The sequence below is a fragment of the Sitophilus oryzae genome, unplaced genomic scaffold, assembly GCF_002938485.1.
Source record: "Sitophilus oryzae breed Bouriz unplaced genomic scaffold, Soryzae_2.0 scaffold_2019_pilon_pilon, whole genome shotgun sequence".
NCBI classification, from domain to species: domain Eukaryota; kingdom Metazoa; phylum Arthropoda; class Insecta; order Coleoptera; family Curculionidae; genus Sitophilus; species Sitophilus oryzae.
Genome location: NW_022146746.1, coordinates 517,723 through 539,729, shown reverse-complemented (window position 1 = coordinate 539,729; position 22,007 = coordinate 517,723). Strand labels below are relative to the sequence as shown.

At 33.6% G+C, this 22,007-nt stretch overlaps 2 protein-coding genes across 2 annotated transcripts; one reads left to right on the top strand and one right to left on the bottom strand.

The window, feature by feature from the left end:
• Nucleotides 1-10,186: 10,186 nt before the first annotated feature.
• Nucleotides 10,187-10,696, bottom strand: LOC115884150. Its single transcript, XM_030902658.1, has one exon. It carries the CDS (start codon nucleotides 10,694-10,696, stop codon nucleotides 10,187-10,189), a length of 510 nt encoding a protein of 169 aa, XP_030758518.1.
• Nucleotides 10,697-11,592: 896 nt separating this feature from the next.
• On the top strand, nucleotides 11,593-18,466 carry LOC115884149. The gene is made up of 3 exons (XM_030902657.1): nucleotides 11,593-11,605; nucleotides 12,329-12,551; nucleotides 17,990-18,466. The coding sequence occupies exons 1-3, from the start codon at nucleotides 11,593-11,595 to the stop codon at nucleotides 18,318-18,320; spliced, it is 567 nt and encodes a 188-aa protein (XP_030758517.1). The 3' UTR covers nucleotides 18,321-18,466.
• The last annotated feature ends 3,541 nt before the right edge of the window (nucleotides 18,467-22,007 follow it).

Below are 22,007 nucleotides of genomic sequence, written 5' to 3'. Positions count from 1 at the left end.
GTTTAAACTAAAGGTATCACAACGCAATTCTTTTAAACAAAAAACACGTAATACAAAACTAAAGTGTCAAAACGAATGACAATGTCAGGAAATAAATAAATAAACGTGACGACTTGGGTTGATTTTTTTACATCAGAGCTACCACCTGAATCCCCAGAGGGAGATTTAAATTCCCGTAAGTCAGCCCGGCGCCGAATATGTTCTTGGTTGGCAACAATGAATTTAAATTCGCGCCCTCGATTACGTAACTAAAAGTTTAATTGGTAACGCTTATACTATAGTCCGTCTATATAAAGTATACGGAATTTTATATTTTTCCTAATTTTAATGTATTTTTTTCCGTAACGCTCATAACGTAATAAAGACAACAGTAATCCATCACGTAGGTTGTGCGGATAGTAGGCTATGACCAAAATCGCATGGCAACACTATCTGTCAAATATTGTTGATTGTAAACCGGCTTAAGGTTTGAGAAATAATGTTGCAAGTAAAAAAAAAGAGAAATGGTGGAATATATAAATAGAAAAGGTGTTTGAAACGTTAAAAAATGTGTGCAATTGACTGAACTCGGAAAAACTGCAATATATGAGACAATAAAGAGGATAAAAAATGGCACAGATATGAAGCATGGAGCAGTTTCAGGAAGACCGCGTAAGATTCGCGAAAACAATTTGGACGACAGAATCCGCGCCTAGGGTTTCGCAAATTGGCTAACAGATTTGGTCAGCAAAAATTAAAAGTGTATCTAGAAACCGTACGCATGCCACTGAAATGACAAGGCTACATATCAAGGAAGCCAATAAAAATCCCTGCAGGAACACCTCCACAAAGGCAGCGAAGAATGGATTTTTGCCAACGTTTTCAATAAGATAATTTTAATAATGTTTTTATTCCTGACGAAAGTTGTTTCCTGCCTGGTGGAAACCACATAAAAATCCGATCAAAAGAAAATGTTACCGTTCAAGTTTCAAAATTTCCCACTAAAATAATGGTTTGGGGAGAAATATCTCAGCGTGGTGCTACACCTCTGTGTATAGTTGATGGAACTGTAAATAGTGCAAAATATTGTGATATTTTAATTGGTTTTCTTCTTGAAACGGCTCATGCTTTATATCCAGAGGGGTGGCGTTTTCAGCATGATAACGCAAGATGCCATACTTATGCCTATACTCAAACTTGGATGCAAGAACACTATTTGGCAACAATTCCATAGCCAGCAGCTTCACAAGACCTTAGTCCCATTGAAAACATATGGGGACTAATGAATAATTAAATGGAACGAGCAGCTCCACGAAATAAACAAGATTTGATTCGCTCAGTCTTACAGGCTTGGACTACCGCCACTGAACATTATGGTGTGGATCTAGTTTCGGGTGTAGGTACCTGGACGTTTGGTTAAGTGTTTGGAGTTAAATGGAGGTTGTATATAAGTAAATAAAATAAATAATTTGTTATAATTTTTTTAACTCAAGTCCTAAAAATATATATCAATAATTGTAATTTTGCTTTCTTTTTTCTGGACACTTTCTAGACGGACTATATTTTAGTCATATTATTTTTAAATCACGTTTAAAAGCCACTTTCGATGATTCTTGTTAGAGCCCTTATGGGATACAAACTTCGGAATTCATTTACTGTGAACGAATTTTTATAAAACTTTTGGCATTGTATTGTTAATAAGATATATTACAAAGTTTACCTATTAAATTCGTTGCTTTCACTTTAGTATTTAAATAAACACACATATACAAATGCATACATACAAGATGGCTCCGTGTTCCGAAAAAGTTCTGTATCAGGATTCCTATTTGAGGTTTTCACTCCAAACCTTTTACAAAATATGTGTTTAATGGTAGTTCACATTTCAAAAATATTTTTATAGATATACAGGGTGAGTCAAATATATTTTTACACTTAAGTTTTAGTTTTTCCAAAAGTACCTTAATACCATAGAGTATACTGAGTAGTTTATGAATTATGACCACGTCCATGAGGACGCCAATATAGACGTCCAGGAACCTTCGTATGAGAACTTCTAATCGAGACGATCGACTTATTGTAAGTTTATCCCTAAAAAACCCTCGTTTGCCAGCTTTTTAAATTTATAATGAATTGCACCCAAGGAACGTACATATTAACTAACGGACTATAAAAAGAAGATTAAATAAAGCAAATCTTATGTCAAGAAGACCTGCTTGGGGACCGGAACTTACTAGATTTGCTGACTAGGACCAAAAGCAAAGGCATGTCTTAATGTAAAAATCACTAAAACATGTTAGTGTCTTATTCAAAAGCGAATATCTCCATCAAAAATAAAGCTATTGAGGTGAACCAAAAAACAAACTATCGAGAAAGGATGTATCTAGATGATAAAATTATTTTTAAATTTCTTGCTGTTTTAACGTATACCACAGGGTGTTTCAAACTTTCACCAAAATATCAACATTTCGTTTTCCCTCGTATAATTAACAGATGGGGAGTTTAATTTTTAATTTAGAAAGAGATACTAAAAAGTCAAAAAATTTGGCTACACACTGCTTGAAAAATCATCAAAATCGGCCCACTAGAACAAAATATATTAAACTTTAAAATACATCAAGGTTTCAAAATGCCCATTTTTTGTGTCTGTGAATGTATTTCAAAAACTATACATTTTAGTCGTATACTTTTCTAATGAAACTCGTTTTTATTTTTTTACTAGAATTCGAAAATCAATTAATATATAGGGTATTCCATTATAAAAAACACAACTTTGATGTGTAACTTTTTTTGGGGACACCCTGTAGAACTCTATATAATTTTAGAAAATTGTTTACATTGACTTACATAAACTCACAAAATTTCACTTTAATATAAACTTTTATTGTCCTTGCAAAAACCGAGGCAAAAACCGCGTCGTATATGACGCGTCACCCTGTATAATTCAATCAAAATTTCGATAATTAGAATATAAGGAGAATAGCTATAGCTTATGCATTAGATTTATTTATTTCAATAAATTTGCTTAGAAAAAAAAATAAAAAATCAGAAAATTAAGAAGGAAATAATAAATAATTAACTAAAATTACTAAAATTAAAAATTAAAAGCAACGGAAAAATTGGTAAACATTTTAGTATTTTATCAATAAAACACAATACAGAAGGTTTCACATTAATACATTCACAGTAATTGAATTTCCAGGTAAAAGTCTCTGGGCACTCCACTAGCAGTCCTGTACACAGAATCGAATTAAAGAGTATAAGAATTAAATGAGATAATATTAAGGTTTTAATATATTTTGTATTTAAAATTAAGTTATCTATAATTAAAATTTATAAAATAGGATTCAAGTTGTTTTCGTTTAAACATAATAAAATTTTAACATAAATAATTATTGTTTTTGTATAGAAAAATATGGGCTATTTTTATTAAAGCGTAAATTATTCAGTATGCTTATGCTCATAGCTGACTAAACTTTGTTAATTTTTTAATGTGCCTGGCCTGGATTTTCGATTTCGCATTTTGTGAAATGACTGAAAACAGGCAGTCTTTTTGCAAGTGTTCAGAAAATATCATCATTGTTTAGTATGCCTAATTCTGATTAGGCTTTTTGAAACTGAAAATAGATAGGCTTTTTGTAAAAATTTCTTCTTTTGTGTAAAAGCCAGCGCGGTGTTTTATAATATGCCTAGTCTTTTTACAAAAAATTATATTATTATTCCGGATTATTCTATACGCATGCTACATATACAGGGTTAGTTAAATAAGTGCAAATATTTTCAGGGCCTGTAGATCTCGATAAAAGAAACATATTTTCTCTTTGCCATTTTTCAGAGAAGTCCAAAATAACCGAGTTATTTAAGTTTGAAAATTTAAAAAAAAAATATTTTTTTTGAAAAATTTTGAGAGCCACCGGCTTTTTTCTGTATTTGCATCCCTTTTAGTGCCGTAACCATAGAGTAAAGCCGTAACTATGGTAATATCCGAGATTAAGGAATTATACCGTGGCAAAATTTGCGGTGAACAGGCAGTTCTAAAAAGTTTTCGAAAAATATACAGGCAAATTTAGAAGAAAATGGACGATTTTCAATATAGACGTGTTCCTGGGGTCGAAATATACCACCCCTGAAAATATTTGCAATTATTTAAGACTCACCCTGTATAATTAATATATTTTAATTGTAAAGTAACGACAAGAAAGCAGAAAAAATTTAGAGGCAAGAATTTTACCATAAATCAACTTCTTGTTTGTTTTCTTAGAGCCCCAATAGGTAAATATATTAACAAGACCTTTTGACGTTCAAGCTACAACATTCTGAAATAAATAACATTTTTTCTGGCGAAACGGGGACCCAAACTCCCTAAATTTTATCCGACCCTAGTAATTTATTTTTATGAAAAGGTCTGGTTTTTACACTGGAAGCAGCTTTTCCTAGAGGTATTTCTTCTTGTTTTTATCCCGTATATCGCCGAAGAGAAACGGTCGATTAAGTGCAAGATATATTGGAAAAACTATTTCTTTTTTCTCGTCGGCAAAAATGGAGGAAAGTTGGTAACTTGATAAGTTAGATAAGTTCGTGGCAACAATTAAGGTGAGAAAATGTGGGCAGAGCTCGAGCCTGCAGGTTTTTGTTGTTCGTGGCGCTAATGGTTTCTAGTCACACTAGCGTAGGAAAAACTTTCTAATTCCCCTTTTCTTCGAGCTTTTTAAGATAGATAGCCGTGTCGAAAATGCTCCGCTATAATCTTGTATACAGGGTGTTCCGAACTGTATTTCGGAAACTTTGGCAGCATATTCTGCAGATAAAAATAAGTAAAATAGTTCGTATAAATGTATGCCCGAAAATGTGTAGTTTCGTAGATACAGAGTGCAGAAGTTTCATTTTTATTTCGATTTTTTCCAAATAAATTGTGAAGTAACGTCAATATTTGGATGAAAATTAGTGTCTGAGAGTTTTTTGAAAAGAGAAATTTGATTTAGATGTCAACATGACTCCTACTTGAGAGGGTACTACCTACGTATTTATAATTGGTTTGAAGTGTAATAACTTTTCGTCCGAACCTGTATAAAACTACTGAGTATAAAATATACATTTACGACATTTTTTACGTAAAAAAGGTCTCTTGGTTAAAAACGCTACGAGTAATAGTTTTCGAGATATTTGGAATTGAAATTATCAATACCTGTCATCAGTGACATAAAATAAATATGTTGACTAAATAGTTATTAGACTGAAATCATAAATTTTAAATGTTTTTTTGTGCCAAAAATTCAACAGAAACTGTTTTATCATCATTTTTTTCACAGAAAAATTTATGATTAATTTAAAAAAATAAAAATATCCCTGATTTATTATTTCAGTCAAATAACTACCTATTTACTCAACGTGTTTATTTTATGTCAATAATGCCATGTACTGATTGTTTTCATTCTAAATATCTTGAGAACCGTTGCTCGTAGGAATTTTTACCAAAAAAACTATTTTTACGTAAAAAGTCACGGAAATGTATAACTTTTGGCTCAGTAAAAGTTTTATACAGGTACGGACGAAAAGTTATTACTCTTTAAAACAGGTAAAACACGTATAGGTGGCGCCCCCTACAATCAGGAGTCATATTAACATCAAAATCAAATTTCTCATGTCAAAAAACTTCCAGACACCAATTTTCATCTAAATATTGAGGTTATTTCAGAAATAATTTGGAAAAAATCGAAATGAAAATGTAATTTCTACACCCTATATCTCCGAAACTAAGCATTTTAGGACATATATTTACACGAACTTTAATATTTATTTTTATCTGCAGAATATGCTGCCAAAGTTTCCGAAATACAATTCGGACCACCCTGTATATCCATGGAATATTGACATTTTAGATTTTTGTATAGGTGCTAAAAACGATAATATTGCTGGCTAAGAAATTAAAGACAAAGAAAACAAAATAAAAGAAAGCTACTTAAATATTATTAGAGTATACTAGAGAAGCTAGAGAGTATACTAATTAAATATACCACCATTATTGCCATTTTTAGAGAAATAAAACATTAAATGGTAACTGTATTTTCGCAAAAGCAGTAAGATTAAAGTGCTGTAAACCTTAATCAAATTTATCGTTACTTTAATAGTATAGAAACTAAAAATTTAATAATATACACGGTTTTCCATTTAAAAAAACATTACTTTGATATTTTTTATTTATTTGGGACACTCTGTACCTTTTGAAAATAATTTTAAATTGTTCTCCAACGAATCTATCACTCAGAATATCTAAAAATTTAATCATGTGTCAACAATACTCCGTGTCGTATGAGGTGAAGAACCCTGTATATATCGTATTTAAAACTATTAATAATACAGAACCAAATGGTAAAATCTAAAGAATTTTCAACAGGACGTTTTATTCGAAAGCGTACTCCTAACGAACAAAACTACTTAAGATTTTAAGAGGTAGATTTTCTAGCGTTAGAGAAATAAGAGACTCTAAATTAAAAAGAAGATTGAGCACATCGAGCTTAGGGCCCTCGTGGCGTTTAATTAAAAGCTGGTAGCGAAAATAAAACGATGATAATACAAGATAATAAATTTATTAGTGAAATATTTCGTTGTCTAATCGGTTAAATACACGAAATCATCTCCAGAGTGAAGCTGGGTGTAAAATAAGTGCAATTTTAAAAAATGTCTATACCTATGTATGTGGCGGATTCATCTGATTCATTAAAAAATCCTATATGGGTATTTCGCCACTGCAAGAAAATCTACAAAGTAAAATAGTTATTTTTTGCAAACTGCGTTAATCCAAACGGAAACTACTTGTCAGAAATTAGGTTTACAGATATAAAAATTTGCCTAACGAACCAAAAAAATACTTAACGTTTCGGAAAGTTTATCTCTTTCCGTCGTCAGAAGCAAAAAATACAAAGAATAAAGAAAAAAACTATTTAAAATGTTTAAATTCAACTATTCGAGAACATTTTAGTTTTTTAAAACAAATATGTCTACAAAAACCGTTGACTTTTTGTTAAAATGACATTATATTTATCATTAATAATGTATTAAATTTAATGTTATAAATTAATTATAAATATATAAACAGTTATTATTTACATCAACAAAACTCACCTTCTTACCAACACTTAAAGATCATAGAGGGCCATTACTAACGCTTTCCCGTTCAAAATATTCTAATAAAGTTGGGATGAGTTTTTTACGGCTATTAATCTTGTATGCTTCGCACTAAAAAGGTTCTAAAAGTTCGACTGCAAGGTCTGCTAGTAAACATTTTTAAGTTTAAAGTACAAATCTTGTATTCAGGCTGTACTTAAACTGCCGTTAAACGGTAGCTTATTAAAATGCCGTTAATAGGTATGACGTCGTTGATGTGACGCAATTGACGGCTTTATGAAACATAGGAATTTTATAAGGACTAACCAACGCTATCCACCCCACCAAATAATCAACTTAACCAACGCAACTAACCTCGACACTGATGAAAAAATATAAAAAAACAAATATAAATTAGTAAAAACCAACCAACCCCACCAAATAACCAACTAACCAATGAATTAACACCCTCCAAATAACCACGCTAACCAACCCGCCAAATAACTAAACCAATCCAACCAAAAAGAGTGAAATTGAGTGAAATCAATGCAATAAGATCACGCTATAAGCAAAAAAATATATAAAAAGTCCTGGTCGGCGTGAGATTTGAACCACGGACCATTCGCTCACGAAGCAATGGGCGCAGCCACGGAGCCACAGGTGCTCTTGTAAATGCTTATAGCTAGGCATTACTTTCCGCCGACATGAACGACGTCACAATATCTATTAACGGCATTTTATAGGCTACCGTTTAACGGCTGTTTAAGTACATCGATTTAAATAATCTGAAAATAAATGTTCTTTACTAAAAGTATTTATTTACAACCACATATGTAATACTGACATTACTGACTTTTAAAAAAATTGAAAGTGTCAAATTATCTACATTTCTTCCCTCCTCCCATTTCCCTCACTCGGTTTTTCTTATTTCTCGCCTCATTTAATTAGCAAAATATTCTTGTAATATCTTTATTAAATACTTATCTAACATCAACAAAAATAAACAAGAATATTAACAATAATAATTGAAGATTTTAATACATTTATTTGTTAAAATTAAAAAATGCTAGACTTCTGTGGCTTAAAACCTACATTCTGGCGTTTTGAAAAAGCGACGAGTTTGTGATATTTTGATATGTCAGTCTTTTCCCTTAATTCTAGCATTGTCCGTATCATGCTGTACGTAACCCCAAGAGTAGATGGCTTTTTCTGCCTTGTCATATCGCTAAAATATGCCATCAAGACTGTCTCCTGAAGCAATATTCTTAGCATTTCTTTCGGCACACCATTTTTCGTATACTTTAAATGCTATTTCATATCGCCCCCCTACGTTTCTCTGGAAATAAACGGGCTTCTGCTCTTTTGCAGCTTCGGCGAGGGCCTATTGTTAACTCAGTTTCTACAAGCTCTTTAATAGAAAAAAGAGCATTAAAGTTCACCCCTCAAGATCCAGCCTTTTAATATAGGCCGTTATGTCCGAGGGTGATATGTCTTCTAGGTCTGATAGGTCTAGCGTGGGTTTGCCAAACACCTCAAACCTGGGTCCTGCCCCCAGCAGGGCAGTTACACATAACGTGCTTCATTGTTTCGTCATCTTCCATACAGAGTCGGCATTCGGCGTCTTCCACCAGTCCCATCTTCTGTAGGTGTGATCTCAGCCGGCATGGCCCGTGTATACTGCAGTAAGCGTACGCGCTCCGTTCCTACCAGCCTTTAGGAGTTCATCTGTTCTACGTTTGGATGGCCCTGCTAGGATTGTCTTGGCATGTTCCATTCCGGGACTGTCATACCAGTCCCGAAACGTTGCACCTCTAACCCATTCACAGAGCCTGTCTCTTCCGAGATTTTTTGGTACGCTGGTAAGTGTCGGTTCTGGACCCACGAATAGCGAGCCTGCAATAGTTTTAGAGAGGGAATCAGCATGTTCATTTCCCTCTAGACCGACATGTCTCGGTATCCATATTAGCGACACTTTGTTTCCATCTCCTAATATATTGAGTAGTTTCTTACAATGAAGAATCGTCCTGGACGTGCTTTTCGTTGCCTCAAGTGCTTTCAACGCGGCTTGACTATCCGAAAATATGCTTATTGTTTTCCCGGTGTATTGCTGTTCTACCAGCAGTTGCACACAGGTTTCAATCGCATATAGCTCAGCTTGGAAAATTGTGGTGTGTTTTCCAAGACTGTGGTAGATCTCAGTCTTTGGACTGCTGCAGTAAATTTCTGCGCCAGATCCTTTATCGTTTTTGGATCCGTCCGTGTACCAACACATTTCCGAAGTAATAAGCCGTTTCTCGGCTTATCCCATTCGTCCCTATTCGGAAACAGGACGTTGTAGGTGCGCGTCAAGAGTTGGATTGGTGGTGTGAGATCCGAGACCATTCCCAGAATCTCATCCGATTGTAGTTCGTCTACTAGTCGGTTTTGTATGAACATGATTGTTCCTTGACTCTCTCGTGCCATATTTAGAAACCTATAAGTAGCCCATCTCGCCTCCCTCTCCAACATAATTTGAAGAGCAGGTAAGTCGAGTAGGGTTTCCATAGCTTTTGACGGCGTAGAATGAAAGGCACCAGTCACCGCTAAGCATGCTTGTCGTTGTAATTTTGACAGTTTATTCTTTGCCGTTGTTTGGTTGGCTTTCTGCCACCATACGTGATAATAGGTCTGATGGCTGTCACGCATAGCCAGTACATATTTTTGGGGTTTAATCTCCAGTTTCTACCACAAATTCGGCGGCATGCCCATAGAGCATAGCAAGCCTTTTTTAATATTTTTTCCAGATGGGAGTTCCAGCTAAGTTTTTTGTCCAGGTTTAATCCTAGATACTTAACTTCCTCCGCAAACGGAATTGTCTCACCAAGAAGAGTGGGCGGTTTTAGTTTGTCTGTTTTCCTTCTTCTGGTGAATGGTATGATCACGGTTTTCTGTGGGTTTACACTTAATTGTTCCAGTGTGCACCAGCCGTGAATTGCATCTAAGACTTCCTGTATTTTTGAGGAGATGTCCTCCTCTTTGTGTCCTTTTACTAGGATTGCCAGGTCGTCCGCGTATGCCTGTGCTTCAACCTCGTATACATCGATGACTGCCATCAGGTCATCCGCTAACAGGGTCCACAGAAGAGGAGAGAGAACTCCTCCTTGTGCGGGCATCCCCTGCCCGGAACAAACCTGACGGACTCACCGCTGAGCGAGGTCGTTGCTATTCGATTTTTGAGCATTTGCTCAATCCATTCAGTTATGGTTGCTTCGACTCCACGGGCTTTTACAGCGCCTAGGAGCGATTGAGGGGTAACATTGTTAAATTCTCCCTCAATGTCTAAGAAAATCCCTACCGCAATTTCCTTGCGATTAAAGGTGTTCTTAATTTCCCCCACCAAATTGTTGAGGGACAGTTCTGTTGATTTCCCCTGCTGATAGGCATATTGTCGGACATTCAGGGGATTAGACGTAAGGATCCTTCCCCTAATATGCCCATCCAACACCTTTTCCAGGATCTTCAGCAGAAATGATGTAAGGCTTATTGGTCGATATGAGCCAGGTTGTAGGTTTTGTTTCCCCACCTTCGCTATACCACCTTTGCTCTCGTCCAATCCGCTGGCATGTATGACCATGCCAGACTTGCCCTAAAGATCCTTACTAAGCGAGAGACGATAATGCTCTCAGCCTTCTGCAATAAGGCCAGGAACACCCGTCCTCTCCTGGAGATTTAAATGGGTCAAAACTTTCGATCGCCCCCTTAGTCTCCCTATAGGTGATTACTTTCTTCGCTATCTCCCAATCCTCTTTTTTGGGCCGATTTTTGCGACTCATACTCATGAGTTGGCGACATTGGGGGAGGTTGTTCTTTATCACCTAGAGTCAGGCAGCCTGGGAAGTGCTCTTGGGCCAAAATCTCTAACGTTTCTTTCCTGGACTCTGTGAAATTACCGTCGGGGCGCTGTATCGTCCCTAGCTAAACTGTCACTTAGTTGCATAGACTAATGTCACGTACTAGAGATAGATTGGACACTGATATAAAACAAATGGGTCCGTCATTTAGAGCCACCTGGTGATCCGGAAGAAACTAATGGAGAGTTTCGGCATAACATAATTTTAGCGTTCCGTTACTTATTAACGCTAATTAAAACGGTAACGTTATTCAAGCGCAAAATTATTCCTTGTAAATATAAAACAATAAATATAGACTTTTTTACTGCCATTTTATGTTTTATTAGATCACTAGAAGTGTAACATAATTAAAACAAAATTAAAATTATGAATACATACATTTTAAACACCAACTATAGATCACATAGCGCCTATTTTTTTTTGATTTAGCTACTAAATTATAATATAGTAAAAATATTATAGACTACTAATTAACTGTTACTAAAAATACTACCTATATATTACCAACTATGTACTTACTTATTTATGATTAAACTCTTTTTTTATTTGGTTCATAAATTTATAATTTCTAAAATGTCAAAATGACTTTAATAAAAAAAGTTTAGTAGCTAACACGAAAATGATGATCGACTGTAAATATCAGAATGCATAAACTAATAAAATCACAAATCACTGAAATCACTGAACTTTCCGACAAATCAGGAATATCTGAATTAATAATTATTTAAATAATGATTTAAAAATAACTTGACGGATCACCAACATTTTGTCAACTAGACAAATCTAGACCACAGACAGTAGTTAACATAGAGACTGTCATGTTCATATATAAATCAGAAATCTGTACTTTAATGTCTTTTGCGCCGTCTGGCGATGCGGAAGAAACTAAATTTGTAGTTCTATAAAATTACCATTGAGTGTCTAGGGCATGCTTAGTTGTTTGTTTTATTGTGGAAGGTTTGCGCCATAACAACCACTGGTACCGGTAACTATAGATATGGAAATGCCAAAACAAAAAACGACAACTTTTCGTGTATTTATTTTTTTTTTCAAAATAAAATTGTCCCTATTTTCTAATTAATGATGTGGTTGTAAATAAAATATTATACAAACCTCGGAGGAAAGTTTTCATTATTGTCTCGAGATGTAGTTAATCTCTCGACAGTAATGAAACACTTCGCTCCTCGGTATGTAATATACTATTATTTGTTTTTATATTGTCTTAAACATAAAAAAATATAATATTTAGCGGTATGCCAGATAACACATTGCCTTGCGTTAGCAGTTAAAGTTAAGAGTTTTTAGAGTTAAAACCACCACTTTAGAGTTTAAAAAATGGTATTTTTAAATTTCAGGTATATGCCAGGCTGTAGATACTCAGGGCTACCCCATAGACTACGGTTTACCAAAAATGCCCTGCAGATCAACTTGCAGCGAGCCATACTACAGAACGCTTCCCTGCAATAGAATGAAGAGGCATTCGGCGGCCAACCCATTGAAAAGGTACTCGAGGGAGATAGAATTCCTTTCCCGGAGTATCGATTCTCCTTACGATAATTATCATGCTTCGGATATCAGGTACGTAGCTTATTCAAGTCGATCGGATACGGCGGTTTTTTGAGTGCTGTATAGTTGAAAACTTAATTCAAACCAGTACAATGCGATGCTTAGAGTTCGGATTCGAATCTTCTATAAGCCGATTTGGCTTAACTGGACGAGAAATTTAACAGATAACGTTTAGAGAAAAATAAACCGTAGAATATGTTTTATAAAAAGTTCAGTGGCGGCTCGTGGTCATTATTGTAGGGAGGTCAATATCTAAAAATTGAGCTAAAAATATTGCGTCGATTTTTTTTAAGACGCGCCCAAATTTAATTGGTTTCTTACAAGGTACTTGTACGTTAAGTTAAAGGAAAATAAATCTAAAAATAAATATATATATATATATATATATATATATATATATATATATATTCTGTTAAAATGGAACCTACTCTTATATTTTTAAACAGGTGGTCTAGTCCCATTTCACTAAAAATCCAGTCAATATTCTTTACACAAATTTTCTATGGTAGGATTTAAGACACTTAAATAATAATGTCACAAAAATATAATTACATATGTATATACACATACACATTTCTAGAAGTTTTATTTCACATTTTTTTGTATTTTAAGTCAAGTCTTTCTCTAAACGTTTTTCGAAATTTAAGCTACTGTTTTCTTTAAACCGCACGATTTCAAAAACTAAACACCATGTTGTCTATTATAAAATATCTATTCCAGATCTATTTCAGTCAACCACAGTTCATTATTTATTAATAACCTCTATATCAGCTACACCTCAAACTAGATGGGATTTCTTTCGATATTAAAAATTTAAAAATTGCTATATTGACTAAACCAAACATTATACGCGACAAACGATACAAAAACCTAAGTTGCGTTATAATTTGAGTTTTTATAAACACCCAAACTGCCCAAACGGCGAAATTTTTCCAACGACTGAAATCCTTTTATGAATGACGCGGTCAATGGCCAATATAAACTATATCTATCGCATCTTAACCCGTTATATTTTCTATACGTAGTATACCTTACCTTCTTGGCGTTACGAGCCGCGGCATTTGGAGTTTAAGTGCGGCGTTGCACGGTCCGTTTTTGCGGCATCCCGTTTTGCAGGATGCCGCAGAAACGGATCGCGGCCTCCAATTATACGATCCTGCAAAAACGGATTGCGGGACCTTCGTGCAGCTACTAAGCACATTTTGATATTGTGTGGCAGAGGCGAAGGAACTATGTTCCTTTCAAAATTAAACATTGTTTTATTACTTGAAGCTAAAAATTTACGAGAGCCGAAATACCGTAAAACCTGGGTTCATCCTTTTAATTCCGAACGCGAAAGAAGACGAAGATTTGAAAATTTTATTCTAAAATTCGAAAGTACAATGATAAATTCTTTGGCTACTATCGGATGTCTCAAAAATCTTTTGATGTATTGCTTGAAATATTGAGACCCAGCATCACGAAACAAAACACGACAACGAGGATTCACCCATTCCCTTTGTCGTGCATCTTTGTTGGAATATTCAGGGTTTGATTTGTCCCAAGGGGCAGGTAGCCCACGAATTAGCTCGATTAATTGGTCCGTATCAAACATATTTTGCTTTTCGCGATCAAAGCGGCATACCGCAGGAACGTACCGTGCTACAGTTTACATTCAACTGACTGTGTCGTCACCGAGGTTCCCGCATCCCGCAATCCTGCATTGCGGCAGCATGTCGCCGCACATCCCGCAGAAACGGATGGTGTTACATCTGCCATGCCATCTCATGCGATATTGCCATACCGCAAAACAGGACCCGCAGTGCGGGACCTGCAAAAACGGACCGTGTACCGCCGCACTAATACGTACAAAACATAGCGGGAACGAAGGACAAAATAAAATTTTGACCGGCAGTAGGTAAAATAAAACGTTTTGAAGCGAAAATTGGACAAATTGATGGTTTTTGGAAATAGTTTAGAATATCTTAGGATGAAAAAAAGTTATTTACAAAAAGTATAATTTAAATAGGGTTTTCCTAATTTTCTTCTGATTTTTTTTGGGGCGGGGGCATTGACCATTTGACCTTATGGTTAAGCCGCCACTAAATATGTTTGAAATTTAATTGATTACTTAAATAAATATTTAGCAAAATTTCTAATAAATTTTGGATTAAGAATTATACAGTGTGAGTTTTCAATAAGTACAAATAATTTCAGGGTTGGTAGATCTCGATAAAAGAAACATATTTCCTCTTTATCGTTTTTCAAATAAGACCAAAATAACTGAGATATTTGATCTTGAAAATTTCAAACAAATTAGATTTTTCGCTTAAATTTTGAGAACCACCCGATCTTTTCTGGATTTTCTTTCTTGTATATTTAATCTACACCACCTTTGTTGCTATATTATGAAGATATGATGTTTGTCAACTAAAAATTTTAAAAATATCCAAAAATTCAAGAAACTTATAGACGTCTCACTTTCACTTCACTTTCACTCAAGAAACTTATAGACGTCTTTCTGGGGTCAAAGTATACTACCCTAAAAATATTAGCACTTATTTAAGACTCTATATATAGTAACCAATTTTTTTCTGCATTTTTTTAAAATGCAGTTAGAACATGTTCATTTAATATAGAAATTATGTAAAATTCAAATAATTAAAAATATATATTATTATCATATTATAGACCCATACATAACTTTTAAGGCAACTGCGCGATATTATTACTTGCAAAGTAAAAATTGCTAACAAAGTGGTACTCATATCTTGTGAAATTATGTTATGTTAGTTCTATTATTAGTTTCATTATTTCAGTTTACTAGACTGTAAAAAAGGTACAAAATCGAAAAGTTTTTTTTGATGCAATACGCATTATACAGGGTGAGTCTTAAATAAGTGCAAATATTTTTTAGGCATATTTCGACCACAGAAACACGATTATGAGGTTATTTTCACGAAAAAAAATTGGAATTTTTTTGGTTATAAAACAGTAAAATTTAAACAAAAAATTATTTCTTTTGGAAATTTTCAAACTAAAATAACTTGGTTATTTTGGTATAATTTGAAAAACTGTAAAGGGAAATATGTTTCTTTTATCGAGATCTACCAGTCCTGGAAACATTTGCTCTTATTTAAGACTCGCCCTGTATAAAACGATTTGACGAAATCAATATATCTGGCAAATTTATGGATATTATAACTGAAAATATTGAAGGAGGGATAATTCGAGGCTGTTTTGCATGTAATTTCCCATGAGAATGTTTAGAGTTTATCCCCGTATCATGGAGCTTAGATAACCTCAAGCGGGAAATCTCCCCGGACCCGCCGAGGTTGTAATCGCGACAGTCGAGTTCCCTTCGTCATTTCCTTTATTACCCACAGCGACTAGCCCAAATACTATTTAATACGGATACGTTCTGATTTTCTATCTAATCCTTCGCATATAATAGCGGTTATTTCTAGGGACAATTTGAGTATTCTGAGAAAGAGACAAAATCGACCCATATGTAAATATATTTATCTACTAACTGCAAAATATGTCATCATTGTGAAGCTTATTTTGGCCTATTTCCATTATGTAACCGTGATTAATAATTAAGGAATAGAAATAATCGAAATACTCGAGTTAATAACAAATTAAGTTTACGAATTAAAGTTGATAAACTTATACAAGGTGTTTAAAATATTTATTTTTTATATCAACATAGATCCGATTCTGCCTTGTTTCGTAGCTACAGGGTGTTCAAATCTTGATTTTTTTTTAATTATTATAATTTTCTTCCAAGTACTTTTAGCGTTTCAAATGAAATTTTGAGGGTAAAAGTTACTATAAATGCGACATACTTTGAAGCTAAAAAAGTGTTGACTTATTCACCAGGGACGTGCATACGGGTTATCACTGGAATATTTTTCTAAAAAAAGCATGTACGCCACTGACTTTTTTCTCTTGTTAGCAAAATAGTGTGAGCAGTTTAATGCCAATTAAAAGTTGTCTCTTGATATTTTGTCGATTTCGGCTTCCTTCATGAGATAAACGCAATTTTATTAATTTGTCTTGAGCCAAGTCTAATAGCAACCTTCAAAAAATTTAAAAATCATTAACTTGCGAAAGTTTTATATACACCTACTCGTTCATTCCTCATAAAAAAAAACGTAAAAAAGTTTTTATATACATGGCTACGGAAATGTACGGCTACTTTTTAAAATTAGATTTTTGTAATTATCTTAAACCATTATTTTTTTATTTGAAATTTCTGTAGGTTGGACTAAAAGTTATAATAACTAATAGTAATAATATTTAATAATAAATTAGGTTTTTAAAGTTCCGCAGCAAATTCTGCAAATAAAAATAAATAATTTTTTTCCAAATAATTTCTGAAGTAACGTCAATATTTGGATGAAAATTGGTGTCTGGGAGTTTTTTTACATGAGAAATTTTATTTTGATGTCAATATGACTCCGACTAGTAGAGGGCGCAACCTACATATTTTTTAACTGGTTTAAAGAGTAATAACTTTTCGTCCGTACCTGTATAAAACTGTTAAGTAAAAAGATATACATTTACAACGTTCTGTAATTTTCATTGTTCGTAAAAAAGGTGTATTGGTAAAAATCGTTACAAGTAATGGTTCTCGACATATTTAGAATTGAAATTTTCAATATCGTCATGTCAAATTGAACATGTTGACTAAATAATTATTATATTGAATTCATAAATTTGAAATGTTTTTGTGCCAAAAGTTCAAGAAAAACTACCTTATCATCATTTTTTCGAAAAGAAATTTATGATTAATTTAAAAAAATAAAGAGTTCTCAACTTTATCATTTCAGTCAAATCGCTATCTACTCAATATGTTTATTTTTTGTCAGTAGTAAGATGTATTGACTATTTCAGTTCTAAATACCTTGAGATCGAATGCTTGTGCAATTTTTACCAAGAGGCATTTTTTTGTAAAAAATCACGGGAATGTATATTTTTCCACCCAGTAGTTTCATACAGGTACGGACGATAAGTTATTACTTTTCAAAATAGTTAAAATACATGTAGGTGGCGCCCCCTATAAATAACCAAGAGACCTTTTTTACGTAAAAAATGTCGTAAATGTATATTTTATACTCAGTAGTTTTATACAGGTTCGGACGAAAAGTTATTACACTTCAAACCTATTATAAATACTTAGGTAGTACCCTCTCAAGTAGGAGTCATATTGACATCAAAATCAAATTTCTCATATCAAAAAACTCCCAGACACCAATTATCAACTAAACATTGCCGTTACTTCGGAAATTATTTGGAAAAAAACGAAATAAAAAAGAAACTTCTACACCCTGTATCTCCGAAACTAAGCATTTTAGGATATACATTTATACGAACTTTTTTACTTATTTTTTTTCTGCAGAATACGCTTTCCGCAATACAGTTCAAACCACTCTGTATATCAAGAGTAATATAATTATTTTTTGCAGGTATACTGCTGACGGTTATCCAGTGCCGCGCCAAACACCAGGAGCTCGTCTACCGCCCGGTACTAGCACGCCACCTCCATCGTTGCCATGTTGTTCGGCAAATTGGCCACCCCGTCTACAGAGCACACAACAAATGGTACCGGGGGTCTCCAAAAAGTGCGCCAGTGCCCAAACGGACACCGAAGACGAGTGCGAAAGTAGTGTGAGTGGTAGTGTTAGTGCTCCCGACAAATGTGAGCCGACAGTGAATAACGTGCCGAATGAAAATGTCAACGAGGTACTAACTGAAAGTCCAGATGAAGGATACGAGGGAGAACCGTCTGCCGTGTAGTGCGAAAATCTCGGAAATGTGAAGTAAGTGTTTTTGTAAAAACCTACTTGAGAAACGACAAATGTTTTAAGTGTAAGTAGGTAACCAACGTATCATACTAGAGAAAATAGTCTAAGACCTAGCAACGTTTTTGAGAAAGTATTTTCAGAAAGCTGCCTCTTTGATATATCTTTTACAATGCTCTCTGGAACAGCATGCGGCCCATCTGGCTGCCGATACCCGTTGCGTTCACTACTGCTCATCGGAAGAAGATCCTATTTTTTTATTTAGTTCGTTAAATTCTAGTATTGAATACCAATCGAACAAGTCTCCATAGGGCAGCGCGTAGAGTTTCCGACTACGAACCAAGGATTCAGAGTTCGAGACCGGGTCAGGGCAAAAACTTTTTTATTTTATTTTCGTTTATATTCTGATAGTAATGTATTAAACATTTGTTTTTTTTAATCACCAGAATTATTTAATACTTTACTACCAGAATATAAACAAAAATAAAATAAAAAATGTGTGCCCTGACCCGGAATCGAACTCTGACTCCGCGCTTGAAAGGCGGAACCTCTACGCGCTGAGCTATCAGAACTCGTCGGTTTATATTCAATACTAGACTCTAAATAATAGGCTAATAAAATATAGGATCTTCTTTCAATGCGCAGTAGGGAACGCAATGTTTACCGGCAGCCAGACGGGCCGCATGCTCTTCCAGAGAGCATAGTAAACGATATATTAAAGAGCCAGCTTTCTTAATCTGTTTGTTTTCCAACGTTGCTAGCCCTCGTACTAAAAGGACTGAACTGACTTTGAGATATATAGATTTCTGTTTGTCTTGAAAAATGATGAAATGAATTTGTCTTGATTCAATTATGGATTGGACTAATAGATGTAAAATAATTTTCCTCTAAGCTACAAAGTTACTTTAATTTTTCCTAGGGCTTATGTCTTAAAGCTTTTGTTTATTTTTTTTTCATCCAACTTATACTGGTTTCAATCTATCCATAAGTTGAATTAATTTATGATGATGAATATAAATATTAATTAACATCAATAATTTTTAATCCCATATATTTAAAATGGCCTATTTGAAATGCCTATAAAAAGACAAAGATAAAAAAAATAAACATTTAAGAATATTTTGTTATACCATGCTGGCAACTCTTACTTCTGGGTTGTTGGTATTTACATGTGTGGAAGTCAATCGCTTAGGAATCTTACTAAGTCGGAGTGAGAGAAATGCGACGGTGTGCTGTCGCGGCGTTGCCACATTTCTCCGGTACGCCTTTCCGTATCAAGTAAAGTAAAATTACAATCGCAAACCGTTTATTTTTAAAAGACTTTTTTTCGTAAAGATTACTAGATTTTCATTAGATATGTTTCTGAGCATCTGAAATAGAATTATAAGGATGTCGTTAGGTGTCCATGTTTTATAACGAGAAAACGTTAATAATCGCGATCATTTAAAAACCAACTTTTTAATACATAACGCGCGATAACTCAAGAACTATTTTAGATATTGAAACTTTTATTTTGAAGTTTATTTGGATCTTTTACAAGATGTTTAAACAAGAAAAAATGGATAAACTTGTTTTTTTTCCATTCAAAAAATTTAAAAAAAACATTCATTTACTTTAAGTTCATAGCAATTTTCAACAATCGTGTAACTTTTTTATTGATAAAGATTTTTACATACTGTTTGAAAAGAAAATTTAGCAGAAATATTAAGAAAGTTCATGAGACGTAATTAAATCGTGAAGCTAGACGCATAATTTACACCTTTCTCTAAAATTTTAAGTACTGACTGAGTCAGTACTTAAAATTCTAGATTAAGTACTTCCACGTCTCTTAGCAATGTGCACAGATTCTCGGTTTATTTCATACGTTTGGCAACGTTTTTACTGTTCTCTCTTTGGTCAGTACATTATAAATGCATTGTACTCTTCTTACACACGGAAATCTCGACCCAAAACTAACCTTTGACAGCCCTTAGTATAAACAAACACCTAATAATATCACTGAGTATCAGTGTTATGGAATTGATTATAATATTATATTAAGATGTATTTAAAATTATTTTTTATTTTAGAATCGCATTTTAAATTTTTTTAATGCATTTATATTGATGCTGCAAGAAGTCTGTTATTATAAATAATTTTCTATAAGCACTTACATTTATGCATGTATGTAACTGTGTAAAAATACGTGTAAAAACTACTCTAAACTTATCTCATTCTCTCAACAGGGTCACACTGTATATATTGTTTATAAGCAGCCTCTAACGGCTGATGTGTATTTAAATAATAACGAATTTGTATATAAATATAATAACTGGTTAGTTATAAATAGACGTATATCAATAACATCATGTTAACAATACTATCAAAATGAATGTTGTTATGAATGTATCATTTCCATTTTTGAAAAATAAGCATTATGGGCAATCATATTTTAATACTAAAATACCACTCTTTTGTCTCTTTCTTTTAAAATCTATTTTTTAAAGATAGAAAAATATTGCAGTGTATACACTAAGATTGAAAATATTTTCAAAATCTGGAAATGATACTCACCACCTTCGGTAAAAAATAAGAGTATATGTACTTAAAGTTGTAGTTGCCCTGACATTTACCAAAGATAAGGGTATATTATATAAATGTTAGTAGATAATACAAAGTAGGTACTTGTTATACAAAAATATCAGTACTAGCGGAATTGTTAGAAATGATTAAATGATAACGGTAAAATTTGGTTTCAAATTGTATGAGTGTTATTAGGTTTTCTAATAAAATGTATTTTCTACACAATGTTTTTAATTTTACATGTAAGTATAATATAATTTTTGTCAATTAAGTTTTTTTTTTCTGTGAAAAACTGTTCGGTCTCAACAGCCATTTAAAATTAGCGTTTTTTCTGGTTGTCTTCTCAAATACCTACCGTTTGTACTCCAACATCGTTGATTTATTATTAAAGTTTAAGATGTTTTTTTTAGTTCTGTTATTTCATTTGAAAAAAATTCTCATTGACCATCAATACAATTTTTGGATAGGTATATACACTCACGTTATTCTTAGCCCTATTTTCATGATTTTTTTAGCAAACTGTATATAATTATATCACCTTTAATTCAAAAACTAAGTTTTTTATAAACTTTAATATTTGGCATATTATACAGGGTTAATCGAGGGGTCGTTTCTTTACCCTAACATTACAACACCCTGTGCAATAATTTCGTGTGTAAATTTTATTGAAATATAATTTTACGGTCAGGACCATGACTCCTGAGCATTTTGTTTTTCGATTCATGTTTTTTGTTTTTTGATTCATGTCAATACATGCTTTGGTTAATTTTCAAGAGCGAAATGAACTGATGACGATAAATTCGCAATTTTTTCTAACGATACAGTCCTGGTTTTAATAAACATTCATAACAATAAGATAACTAAGGATATTAAAGGAAACATCTATAATAGTCAAGTATACGAACAGAAAAAAAAAATAAAAAATACTCCCTTGGCTGCTATACATCCGTTCATACTGTCATTGAGGCTACATAGGTATATCTATGGAGGCTAGAAGGAGGAGGCGAATCGAACGCAAAAATTATGGGCCCAGTTTTTGAGATCTAAATGAAGTTCGAAAATCGCCGTTAGGGGCGCATGTGATCCGACAGATTGAGAAATACACAGCTTCTTATGGCAA

Coding starts and splice junctions, on each gene's coding strand:
- LOC115884149 (XM_030902657.1), top strand. Junction 12,552..17,989: donor TATCATGCTTCGGATATCAG/GTACGTAGCTTA, acceptor TATTTTTTGCAG/GTATACTGCTGACGGTTATC.
- LOC115884150 (XM_030902658.1), bottom strand. CDS start 10,696: ATGGTCATACATGCCAGCGGATTGGACGAGAGCAAAGGTGGTATAGCG.